Source organism: Lepidochelys olivacea (genome assembly GCF_965140295.1).
Source record: "Lepidochelys olivacea isolate rLepOli2 genome assembly, chromosome: 13".
In the NCBI taxonomy this organism is placed as follows: domain Eukaryota; kingdom Metazoa; phylum Chordata; order Testudines; family Cheloniidae; genus Lepidochelys; species Lepidochelys olivacea.
In genome coordinates this window covers 2,583,410-2,596,439 of record NC_140423.1, presented here as the reverse complement: position 1 = coordinate 2,596,439, position 13,030 = coordinate 2,583,410, and the positions used below count along the sequence as shown (strand labels likewise).

At 49.8% G+C, this 13,030-nt stretch overlaps 1 protein-coding gene across 6 annotated transcripts in view; it reads left to right on the top strand.

The window, feature by feature from the left end:
* Window positions 1–13,030, top strand: part of TTLL9 (tubulin tyrosine ligase like 9) — a 35,514-nt gene that overhangs the window by 440 nt on the left and 22,044 nt on the right. For 4 of the 6 annotated variants that reach the window (XM_084645831.1, XM_084645829.1, XM_084645828.1 and 1 more), the window contains exons 1-5: window positions 1,150–1,239; window positions 2,173–2,219; window positions 9,159–9,251; window positions 10,260–10,371; window positions 11,268–11,453. In XM_084645831.1, coding sequence (XP_084501957.1) covers window positions 1,225–1,239; window positions 2,173–2,219; window positions 9,159–9,251; window positions 10,260–10,371; window positions 11,268–11,453 — 453 coding nt within the window. In that variant the 5' untranslated portion in view covers window positions 1,150–1,224. Of the gene's footprint in view, window positions 1–1,149; window positions 1,240–2,172; window positions 2,220–9,158; window positions 9,252–10,259; window positions 10,372–11,267; window positions 11,454–13,030 lie in introns of those variants that run through there. The other 2 variants (XM_084645832.1, XM_084645830.1) reach the window with 2 other exon arrangements.

Below are 13,030 nucleotides of genomic sequence, written 5' to 3'. Positions count from 1 at the left end.
CGGGGGGGGGGGGGAATCCCCTAGTCTCCCTGTGCCTCCGTTCCCCATCGGGGGGGGGGAATCCCTTAGTCTCCCTGTGCCTCCGTTCCCCATCGGGGGGGGGGAATCCCTTAGTCTCCCTGTGCCTCCGTTCCCCATCGGGGGGGGGGGCAAATCCCTTAGTCTCCCTGTGCCTCCGTTCCCCATCTGGGGGGGGGGGATCCCTTAGTCTCCCTGTGCCTCCGTTCCCCATCTGGGGCGGGGGGGAATCCCCTAGTCTCCCTGTGCCTCCGTTCCCCATCGGGGGGGGAATCCCCTAGTCTCCCTGTGCCTCCGTTCCCCATCGGGGGGGGGAATCCCCTAGTCTCCCTGTGCCTCCGTTCCCCATCGGGGGGGGGAATCCCTTAGTCTCCCTGTGCCTCCGTTCCCCATCTGGGGCGGGGGGGAATCCCCTAGTCTCCCTGTGCCTCCGTTCCCCATCGGGGGGGGGGGGCAAATCCCTTAGTCTCCCTGTGCCTCCGTTCCCCATCTGGGCAACAGAGATAATGGCGGTAAGTCACGCTGTGAAGCTGGATCCGTCACATATTGTGAGGTGCTCGGTAGGATGGTAAGGGGGGGGCAGGCTTCGGTCCTTGTGACTTTATACCCTGCTGTACCCACTGTGCCTTTCGGGCGTTCAGCTCTTTGGGGCAGGGATCCCGTTCGCACGCTGCCTGCTGTGCAGCTTCGAGCACCCGGCCCCAGGCCAGGGTGGAAGGGCGTGGACGGGGGTGAGCCTGCGTTTGAAAACAGGCTGCAGGCAGGTTGAAATAACGTCGGGTCTCTCTCGCACCCAGCAGCTGAGGCTTTCAAAGCCAGGTCCTGACACCACTGTGCCGGGGGGCGACGGGGGGCGGGGGGACGACACACGTGATCTGCCTTTGTGAGGTGGGGAAACTGAGGCCGAAAGAGCCCTTGACTGGACAAAGGTCTGACCCTCCACGGCAGAGGCAGGAACAGAACCCGTGACCCTGCAGTTCTTCCTCAGGCAAGGCGCCCAGAGGAGTCACTGGGGATTTGTCCGGACTCAAGGGCAGACAGAGGTTGTGGCGCCCCCCCCGCAGCCCCCGGCCGCCCGGGCACGAGCCGCGGCACCTGGCCCCGCCCCCAGCGCGGTGGGCGGGGGAAGAGGTTGGTTGCTATGGGGACGAGACGCGCAAGATGGCGGCGGCTCGGGGGTGACCCCAACCGCGGGGAGGCGGCGCCATGGCGAAGAATAAGGTGAGGGCCGCGCGGCCCCCCCTTCCCCTCGGGGTCACGCGGCCTGGGGGGGCCCGGCCCCCACCTTCCCCTCGGGGTCATGCGGACGGAGCGGCCCGGCCCCCCCTCCCCTCGGGGTCACGCGGCCCGGGGGGGCCCGGCCCCCCTGCAGCTGGGCAGGCCGCCCCACGGGCTGGGTACACGCACTGTGCCCCCCCGGAAGCGGCCCCTGGACACCCTAATAGCAGCCAGGCCTGTACAAATCTAGGGTCCCCCCCGCCCCCCCCCTTGCGACAGTGTTACTGGCAAAAAGAACAGGAGGACTTGTGGCACCTTAGAGACTAACCCATTTATTTGAGCATGAGCTTTCGTGAGCTCCAGCTCACTTCATTGTCACTGGGGCCCTGCGCGGACGCAGAATGTGTGTCCGCATCCAACCCGCCATCCTCAAACATGGTCCGCGGGTATAAAGCAGATCTCCACCGATTTGCAGGGCTCTGCTTGTAATAGTTGGTGTGTGCCTTAAAGCCCCATCTCCTGGAGGCAAGTGATTACAGGAAAATCACAGCTTTCCTTTTTATTCTAAGGTAAGTCTCTAGCCCTTGTGGTTGCAGGGAAAGCCTGAGAATGGGAACCCTAATAGGCTGACATCCAGAGGGCAAATCAAAAGAACACCAAATGCATTTTTAAAAAATCTCATGAAGTGTTGGCATGGTTGTTATTTAAATGCCAACAGTGTGCTTGAAAACAGTCCCTGCTCTAAAAAGTTTGGGTCAGGTTCAGCCCTGATTGGCAAGTGCTGTATATGCCAGCATCCTAGTGAAAACTGTAAAGATACTGGTGAAATTTCACAGGACAAAGTGCCCTCCAAGGGGCTGTCCACAACTTATTCTGCACCAGCCTTATTCTCCCCATTTAATTGTTATAAGTTATTTTCTACTTGTCTTGTTGCAGAATGCAGGCCACAAAGGGTCTTATGGCTACCAGAAGCTGAAAGAACGGTGAGTGATTCTTTTTCTGAAGCGTAGATTGAATGACATGTTTGCATGTGGACATGAAGAGGGTGGGTATATGCTATGTATTACTTCACATTTGTTTCTCATTCCGAGAACTGGTCAGTGGCCTTTGTGCAATCATTGTTCCCTCCACAACTATTCTGATAAACAGGGTTTTGCCTGCCTTTGATGGTCATGCTTCTTTTCAAATAGGAATTGGTATTGTCACTTCAGTCATAGATCCTTGGGCTTGTATATTCCTTACTAATATATCTTTGTGATAATGATTCGAGTTGGTTGGAAAAATTCTGACAAAACATTTTTTGTCATAACTTAAATATTTTGTGGAGTCAGTGCAATTTTGGCAAAGTTCCTCCAGCAACTAGACATGTCTCAAAATATTTCCATCAGAAACTTGCCTGTTTTTTTGCCAGCTTGCCTGCCCAGCTCCTTGGCAGGCTGCTGGGAAGGATGGGTTTCCAGTGTCCATGGCTCTGGGGTAGCCCTCTAGGGGGATTATCTCAGAGTCTAGGACTTCAGGGCTCCAGGGTCTGCAGTTCCAAGCAGACTACCCCAGAGCCAGGGCTCCAGAATTTCAAAATGTTGGGGTTTTGTTCCAAATGGGAACAAAACCAAAATTTCAGAATCCCCCTGAAATGAGATCTATTTCTCTGCCCAGAACTAATCATGATCTTGCATCATCCCAAAGCATCCCAAATGTAATAAACTGATGTTCAGACTGTGTAGGGAATCATTTCATGCACAACTAAAATGCAGCTACATCTGGGGTGAAGTACGGCAAATAGTTAACAGTGCTTGGTAACAGTGCATAACAATTTAGCACAAGAAATAGAAATAGTATCAGTTGAATGAGCAGGGGGAATTCTAGATATGCAAAATAATTACTTGAGATGGAACTTGACCAGGACACTGAAATTAACCCAAAGTTTCTTGGTGTTTTTAATGACTACAGGTGGTCAGTACCTTGTTTTTGTATCATATTTGAAAAATAGTACCTCCAGCACCATAGCACTTCATAACACAATTAGGGGCATTGATTATTTACAGACTTAGAGGAAAGAATCAGTAGGACCATTTCTTGCAGGACACAGGTGTTCCTTGGTAGCCTACATCCAGTAGTGCATCACTGACCAACCTTTTACTTAATCTGCAGGGTTGGATGGGATCATAATACAAGGTGGTATGGCTGAAATGTAATTTTATCTAATATGTAGGCTATCTTATTGATTAGAGAAGCAGTTCTCAACCAGGGGTCTGAGGCCTTCTGGGGGGTCCATGAGTCATTTCAGGGGGTCCCCAAGCCACGGTGGGCAGAAGATCCCAGCCCCAGCGCCCTGTGGGGATAAAGCCAGGAGCCCCGAACCCTGGAGTCCTGTGGGGATAAAGCCCCAATCCCCCCCTTTCCACTCCGCAGGGCTAAAGCTGGGCGCCCCGGTGGGCAGAAGCCCTGAGCCCCCAGCCCCACAGGGCTAAAGTCCAGCATCCTATGGGGCAGAAGCCCTGAGCCCCCCATCTTCTCCCCCCCATACCCCTGCAGCTGAAGCCTGGAGCCCCACGCACTTTCTGGAGTCTGCTGGGCCCTGGAAATTTTAGAGCATGTTGGGGGAAGCCTCAGGGTATGTCTACACTACGGAATAAGGTCGAATTTATAGAAGTCGGTTTTTAGAAATCGGTTTTATATATTCGAGTGTGTGTGTCCCCACAGAAAATGCTCTAAGTGCATTAAGTGCATTAACTCAGCGGAGCGCTTCCACAGTACCGAGGCTAGAGTCGACTTCCGGAGCGTTGCACTGTGGGTAGCTATCCCACAGTTCCCGCAGTCTCCGCTGCCCACTGGAATTCTGGGTTGAGATCCCAATGCCTGATGGGGCTAAAACATTGTCGCGGGTGGTTCTGGGTACATATCGTCAGGCCCCCGTTCCCTCCCTCCCTCCGTGAAAGCAAGGGCAGACAATCATTTCGCGCCTTTTTTCCTGAGTTACCTGTGCAGACGCCATACCACGGCAAGCATGGAGCCCGCTCAGGTAACCGTCACCCTATGTCTCCTGGGTGCTGGCAGACGCGGTACGGCTTTGCTGCACAGTAGCAGCAACCCCTTGCCTTGTGGCAGCAGACGGTGCAATACGACTGGTAGTCGTCCTCGTCGTGTCCGAGGTGCTCCTGGCCACGTCGGCTGGGAGCGCCTGGGCAGACATGGGCGCAGGGACTAAATTTGGAGTGACTTGACCAGGTCATTCTCTTTAGTCCTGCAGTCAGTCCTATTGAACCGTCTTATGGTGAGCGGGCAGGGGATACGGATTGCTAGCAGTCGTACTGTACCATCTTCTGCCAGGCAGGCAAGAGATGAGGATTGCTAGTAGTCGTATTGTACCATCTTCTGCCGAGCAGCCATGAGATGTGGATGACATGCAGTCCTTCTGCACCGTCTGCTGCCAGCCAAAGATGTAAAAGATAGATGGAGTGGGTCAAAACAAGAAATAGACCAGATTTGTTTTGTACTCATTTGCCTCCTCCCCTGTCTAGGGGACTCATTCCTCTAGGTCACACTGCAGTCACTCACAGAGAAGGTGCAGCGAGGTAAATCTAGCCATGTATCAATCAGAGGCCAGGCTAACCTCCTTGTTCCAATAAGAACGATAACTTAGGTGCACCATTTCTTATTGGAACCCTCCTTGAAGTCCTGCCTGAAATACTCCTTGATGTAAAGACACCCCCTTTGTTGATTTTAGCTCCCTGAAGCCAACCCTGTAAGCCGTGTCGTCAGTCGCCCCTCCCACCGTCAGAGCAACGGCAGACAATCGTTCCGCGCCTTTTTTCTGTGCGGACGCCATACCAAGGCAAGCATGGAGGCCGCTCAGCTCACTTTGGCAATTAGGAGCACATTAAACACCACACGCATTATCCAGCAGTATATGCAGCACCAGAACCTGGCAAAGCGATACCGGGTGAGGAGGCGACGTCAGCGCGGTCACGTGAGTGATCAGGACATGGACACAGATTTCTCTGAAAGCATGGGCCCTGCCAATGCATGCATCATGGTGCTAATGGGGCAGGTTCATGCTGTGGAACGCCGATTCTGGGCTCGGGAAACAAGCACAGACTGGTGGGACCACATAGTGTTGCAGGTCTGGGACGATTCCCAGTGGCTGCGAAACTTTCGCATGCGTAAGGGCACTTTCATGGAACTTTGTGACTTGCTTTCCCCTGCCCTGAGGCGCATGAATACCAAGATGAGAGCAGCCCTCACAGTTGAGAAGCGAGTGGCGATAGCCCTGTGGAAGCTTGCAACGCCAGACAGCTACTGGTCAGTTGGGAATCAATTTGGAGTGGGCAAATCTACTGTGGGGGCTGCTGTGATGCAAGTAGCCCACGCAATCAAAGATCTGCTGATATCAAGGGTAGTGACCCTGGGAAATGTGCAGGTCATAGTGGATGGCTTTGCTGAAATGGGATTCCCTAACTGTGGTGGGGCCATAGACGGAACCCATATCCCTGTCTTGGCACCGGAGCACCAAGCCGCCGAGTACATAAACCGCAAGGGGTACTTTTCGATAGTGCTGCAAGCTCTGGTGGATCACAAGGGACGTTTCACCAACATCAACGTGGGATGGCCGGGAAAGGTGCATGATGCTCGCATCTTCAGGAACTCTGGTCTGTTTCAAAAGCTGCAGGAAGGGACTTTATTCCCAGACCAGAAAATAACCGTTGGGGATGTTGAAATGCCTATATGTATCCTTGGGGACCCAGCCTACCCCTTAATGCCATGGCTCATGAAGCCATACACAGGCAGCCTGGACAGTAGTCAGGAGCTGTTCAACTACAGGCTGAGCAAGTGCAGAATGGTGGTAGAATGTGCATTTGGACGTTTAAAGGCGCGCTGGCGCAGTTTACTGACTCACTTAGACCTCAGCGAAACCAATATTCCCACTGTTATTACTGCTTGCTGTGTGCTCCACAATATCTGTGAGAGTAAGGGGGAGACGTTTATGGCGGGGTGGGAGGTTGAGGCAAATCGCCTGGCTGCTGGTTATGTGCAGCCAGACACCAGGGCGGTTAGAAGAGCACAGGAGGGCGCGGTACGCATCAGAGAAGCTTTGAAAACCAGTTTCATGACTGGCCAGGCTACGGTGTGAAAGTTCTGTTTGTTTCTCCTTGATGAAACCCCCCGCCCCTTGGTTCACTCTACTTCCCTGTAAGCTAACCACCCGCCCCATCTCCCTTCAATCACCGCTTGCAGAGGCAATAAAGTCATTGTTGCTTCACATTCATGCATTATTTATTCATTCATCACACAAATAGGGGGATGACTACCAAGGTATCCCAGGAGGGGTGGTGGAGGAGAGAAGGAAAATGCCACACAGCACTTTAAGCACAGCACTTTAAAAGTTTACAACTTTAAAATTTATTGAATGACAGCCTTCTTTTTTTTGGGCAATCCTCTGTGGTGGAGTGGCTGGTTGGCCGGAGGCCCCCGCACCGCGTTCTTGGGCGTCTGGGTGTGGAGGCTATGGAACTTGGGGAGGAGGGCGGTTGGTTACAGAGGGGCAGCAGTGGCAGTCTGTGCTCCAGCTGCCTTTGCTGCAGCTCAACCATACACTGGAGCATACTGGTTTGGTCCTGCAGCAGCCTCAGCATTGAATCCTGCCTCCTCTCATCACGCTGCCGCCACATTTGAGCTTCAGCCCTGTCTTCAGCCCGCCACTTACTCTCTTCAGCCCGCCACTTACTCTCTTCAGCCCACCACCTCTCCTCCCGGTCATTTTGTGCTTTCCTGCACTCTGACATTATTTGCCTCCACGCATTCGTCTGTGCTCTGTCAGTGTGGGAGGACAGCATGAGCTCGGAGAACATTTCATTGCGAGTGCGTTTTTTTTTCTTTCTAAGCTTCACTAGCCTCTGGGAAGGAGAAGATCCTGTGATCATTGAAATACATGCAGCTGGTGGAGAAAAAAAAAGGGACAGCAGTATTTAAAAAGACACATTTTATAAAACAGTGGCTACACTCTTTCAGGGTAAACCTTGCTGTTAACATTACATACATAGCACATGTGCTTTCGTTACAAGGTCGCATTTTGCCTCCTCCCACCGCGTGACTACCCCCTCAACCTTCCCCCCTCCCTGTGGCTAACAGCGGGGAACATTTCTGTTTAGCCACAGGCAAACAGCCCAGCAGGAATGGGCTCCTCTGAGTGTCCCCTGAAGAAAAGCACTCTATTTCAACCAGGTGACCATGAATTATATCTCACTCTCCTGAGGATAACACAGAGAGATAAAGAACGGATGTTGTTTGAATACCAGCAAACATACACTGCAATGCTTTGTTCTACAATGATTCCCGAGTACGTGTTACTGGCCTGGAGTGGTAAAGTGTCCTACCATGAAGGACGAAATAAGGCTGCCCTCCCCAGAAACCTTTTGCAAAGGCTTTAGGACTACACCTAGGAGAACCGCATATGCCAGGGCAAAGTAATCCTTTCACATGCTTGCTTTTAAACCATGTATAGTATTTTAAAAGGTACACTCACCAGAGGTCCCTTCTCCGCCTGCTGGGTCCAGGAGGCAGCCTTGGGTGGGTTCGGGGGGTACTGGCTCCAGGTCTAGGGTGAGAAACAGTTCCTGGCTGTCGGGAAAACCGGTTTCTCCGCTTGCTTGCTGTGAGCTATCTACAACCTCCTCATCATCATCATCTTCTTCGTCCCCAAAACCTACTTCCGTATTGCCTCCATCTCCATTGAAGGAGTCAAACAACACGGCTGGGGTAGTGGTGGCTGAACCCCCTAAAATGGCATGCAGCTCATCATAGAAGCGGCATGTTTGGGGCTCTGACCCAGAGCAGCTGTTCGCCTCTCTGGTTTTCTGGTAGGCTTGCCTCAGCTCCTTCAGTTTCACGCGGCACTGCTTGGGGTCCCTGTTATGGCCTCTGTCCTTCATGCCCTGGGAGATTTTGACAAAGTTTTTGGCATTTCGAAAACTGGAACGGAGTTCTGATAGCACGGATTCCTCTCCCCAAACAGCGATCAGATCCCGTACCTCCCGTTCGGTCCATGCTGGAGCTCTTTTGCGATTCTGGGACTCCATCATGGTCACCTGTGCTGATGAGCTCTGCATGGTCACCTGCAGCTTGCCACGCTGGCCAAACAGGAAATGAGATTCAAAAGTTCGTGGTTCTTTTCCTGTCTACCTGGCCAGTGCATCTGAGTTGAGAGTGCTGTCCAGAGCGGTCAGAATGGAGCACTCTGGGATAGCTCCCAGAGGCCAATACCATCGAATTGTGTCCACAGTACCCCAAATTCGAGCCGGGAACTGTCGATTTAAGCGCTAATCCACTTGTCAGGGGTGGAGTAAGGAAATCGATTTTAAGAGCCCTTTAAGTCGAAATAAAGGGCTTCATTGTGTGGACGGGTGCAGGTTTACATCGATTTAACGCTGCTAAATTCGACCTAAAGTCCTAGTGTAGACCAGGGCTCTGAAAGAAGAAGGTTGAGAACCCCTGGATTAGAGGATAACTAGAAGGTCTGAACTATCAAAGTAAAAAGGGGAGTGAGTTGCTCTGCACTTCAGGAGATTACATTATATTTACATATACTGGTTAAGGCATACATGAAAATGATTTTGGTTGTCTCAACATAGTTCATTTTAAAATTAATTTTCTTTATAGGCTTCCCGATGATGCTCGACACTATAGTATATAAACGCCTTGCCTATATTAATGAATTTATCTTCACAACACTTCTGTGAGATAGGAAAGTATTATTATCATTATTGTACAGATGGGGAGCCTGAGGCACAAGAGATTAAGTGAGTTTCCTAAAGTCCTACAAGGAGCCTGTGGCAGAACAAGACACAGAATCCAGATCTCCATTTGTGGCAGGCTTGCTCTTGGACTTCATAGAGAGTATGGTGTCTTTTTTTCCCTCCCCACAGAGAACCAAGAGCTTGCATCCGATTCAAATGTGCGCTCACAAACACCATCTTAGATATCCTGCGCCAGAGACCAGGATGGATTGAAGTAAAAGAGTAAGCTCCAAATTCTTTCCCTTTGCAACTGGTTAGCCTTCCCTATTCTTTTGTCATATTCAACTCTGGCTCCACTAGAATTTTCAACCAAGTTTGCAAATGTGTGTCTAACATAACTCCTTGTCAGTTCATGCTGAACTTTGTTGTATTGCTGCTGTGGACCAGGTCATATGAGTTCAGCATCCTTTCAACAAAGTGTGGTCAACCCTTTTTAGAATGAAGGCTGGTTGATTGGTTTGTTGAAGCTGAGTGACACTGTGCACATCAGCAGAACATTTGATCTCAATGCTGCTTCAATGAGGGAAGACAAAGCTGTGTTTGACCACTGTTGTTAAATGTGGTTGAAAATTACAGTGCAATACAGTCTCTTTTCTCTGCCAGTCTCTCTCATTCCTGCTTAATTTAGTATTGCGATCATTTATCCTGTCTCTAGCTTTTTCTTTCTTTCACTGATTTGTTGTGTTTGAAGACTAGGAACTGCTGACTATAGTTTTTCAGTTTTAGTTCTGTTGCTATTGATCTGTCATCCCTTAAATAGGATCTTATAAATACAATTAAATAATGTAGTACTGACTCAGGGGGAAGACTGCCGCACATTGAATTTGTGGGAACTGACTTCAGTGGAGTTGCCTGGTTGTAGATGACTCTATTCTAAGTCCTGCTTCTGCTTTTCTAACTAATTGGATGATTTCAGTTGAACTCCTGGTAGTCAAGAATCAATATGATAACTGTTTTTTTTATACCTAATACGTTGGTATGTTCAGACCAAACCAGGCTTGGTTATAATGGGAACTATTAAAATTCAGAGCCTAAACTTTTAAAGAACAAAATAAACAAAAAAATTGATTAATCATGTGTACCAAGGCTTTTTATTAGCCTGAAAAACTGCAAGGAGAGAAGGAAGCTGTGGTGGTGATGACAGGTGGTGGCTGTCAAGAAGGGTGGGTGTGGTGATGACCTAGAACTTAGTGCTTGCCTTACCGGCTGTGTCTCTGCCTCTTTCTATAGGGAGGGTGAGTGGGATTTTTACTGGTGTGATGTCAGCTGGCTTCGGGAGAATTTTGACCATACCTACATGGATGAACATGTTCGTATCTGCCACTTTCGGAACCACTACGAGGTAAGAAACCACTATGAGTGAAATATATGGGTCAGGATGGTTTTGGGGAAATAGTTTTGGAGAAATAGTCGTAAACTTCCATGGGAAAAGCTTGTTGATGGAAACTACCTTGGAATATTCCCTGCCATGAAACCTAATACCTCCTGACTGCTGTGCTAACTCCTCCTCAGAATTTATCAACCTCTGTCACTCCAGGAAACAGAAGAGTGGCTCTGCCCAGGAACATTACACTAGATTTATTGTATTCCACATCTGATAAATCTCATGAAGGCTGCGCTGGACCATCTCAGGAATCCAGGACCAACTCTACACTACAAGGACAACTGTGTTGTAGCACAGTTCTTCCTTGGGACAGTTCTAGCATAGTTCCAGAATGTAGCATGTTCAGGGCTTTAGCAGAAGCAGAAACGCACGTAAAGTCCCATGTGCACTACAAAATGGAACTGTGTTTTAAATATATCTGAGAACAATTGTATTGCAACCAGGTCATCTGAGATGGTTGTATTTTCAGTATAGACAGGCCCTAAAACTTGGTGTTTACCTTGGAAATCAGCATAGCAGCTACACCTAAAGGCTTTAGACCAGAAATAATGCACTGGGGATTGCTACAGCTTCCCCTTGCTCCTCCTGAGAACTAAAGAACAACAACAAAAAACCCAAACCAAAGCCCATGCACACACCAACCATGCAGGCTCCTCCACAAAGAAGGAAAGAATCCCTAACTTTACTCATTGGTTTTCTCAGTTAGTTAACCTCCTATGGCATCGCTGCTGAGATCTATTACCAGATATCACCAGAAACATCTCATCTCCTGGGCAATTCAAGTGAAAGAAGAGTGATGATTAATTTGTGTTAACATTTGCAGAGTCTGCTCTTGTATTTCTCTTTCCGCTCAGCTGACTCGTAAGAATTACATAGTGAAAAACCTGAAGAGGTTTCGGAAGCAGATAGAAAGAGAGGCAGGAAAACTGGAGGCAAGAAAATGTGACTTTTTCCCCAAGACCTTTGAGATGCCATCAGAGTACCACTTGTTTGTGGAAGAATTTCGCAAGAATCCTGGCATCACCTGGATTATGAAACCAGTAAGTATGGTCCTGTCCCAGGGGACAATTCAGAGGAGACATTGCTCACTTGGGTGTTCTGTGGGGAGAGAAGAGTATGCACACAAATCCATAGCAGGCATTGCTTAGCCAGGTGGTCATAGGTGCCGACTTTTATTTTTCCTGGTGGGTGTTCCACCCCAACTCTGCCCCCAAGGCCCCGCCCTACTCCACCGCATCCCTCGAGGCCCCACCCTCACTCCGCCTCTTCCTGTCCCCTCTCCCCCGAGGCCCCATGCCACCTGTAGAACAGCTGAACAGCTGTGGCTGGTGGGTGTTGACCACCCCAACTATTTTTTTCCAGGGGTGCTTGAGCCCCGGAGCACCCTGGAGTCTGCCTGATTCTCTCCTCACTTGCAACAGTGTAAATCAGGAGCAACCCCAGTGAAATCCGTGGACTTACACTGGTATAAAATTAATGAGCCACAGGTGGTTCACCAGCCCAGGAAGTAGTCTGAGTGGCGCTGTGATTCAGCAGCAGATATAAACCCAATCTGACAAGCCAGAGAAGGCACGTCAGACTGGCAGTGCCAGCAGGAATCTGAAATGCACTCCTTGAATAGAAGAGGGTACTATGAAGGGGTAAGTCTAGCTGGCATAGCTGTACTGGCAAAGGCGCTATAAACAAGACCTGTATTAACCATGTTCTGGGGCAGTTAATTTCCCTTGTTTCTTGAGGAAGAGGAGTTAGTGAGGGGGCATGATTGGAGGGCACCTGTGGGAGGGGAATGATCTACCAGTTTAGCTACCAGCTCTGCCCTCCTCCTGGCCCCACCATGTCCCCGGTAGGGCTGAAAGGGCCATGGGAAGAAAGGGGGATGGTAACTGATGGGCTGAGAAGCATATCCACCAGCTGGAGGCAGCAAGAGGAATAGCAGGGAGCCCCAAACTTTGTATCTACTTCAGGGAGCTAGTGCAACGGAACAGGCTCTGCAGTACAGGAGTACTGTTGATGTGTGGAATGGCCCATTCACCTCAGTAGGGTGTGCTCAGATGAATTAGGATGCTCCAAAGAGATGAATAATCTGACACAATAACAACAAGGAGTCTGGTGGCACCTTAAAGGCTAACAAATTTATCTGGGCATAAGCTTTCGTGGTACAAAACCCACTTCTTCAGATGCATGGAGTGAAAATTCCAGATGCAGGCATTATTGAAGAGAAGGGAGTTACCTGACAAGTGGAGAACCAGTGTTGACAGGGCCAATTCAATCAGGTTGAATGTGGTCCACTCCCAATAATTGATGAGGAGGTGTCAAGACCAAGAGAGGGAAAGTTGCTTTTGTAGTGAGCCAGCTACTCCCAGTCCCTATTCAAGTCCAAATTAATGGTGTTAATACCATTGGAGCACCCACGGAGTCCACGTCTATGGGCATTGGTCAGAAGTGCTGTTTCTCCTATCTTCTGGTTGATGTTCCTTCTTTTGTAATAACTTATTTCAAAAATTGAAAAATAACCCCATTTATTTGCAGAGCCAAAGTAACCTAACTGTGAAAACAATGTGTGAATATTGGTGGGGAGAGCCTGTGAATGTAAGAAGTTGCTACATTAAGATACAGA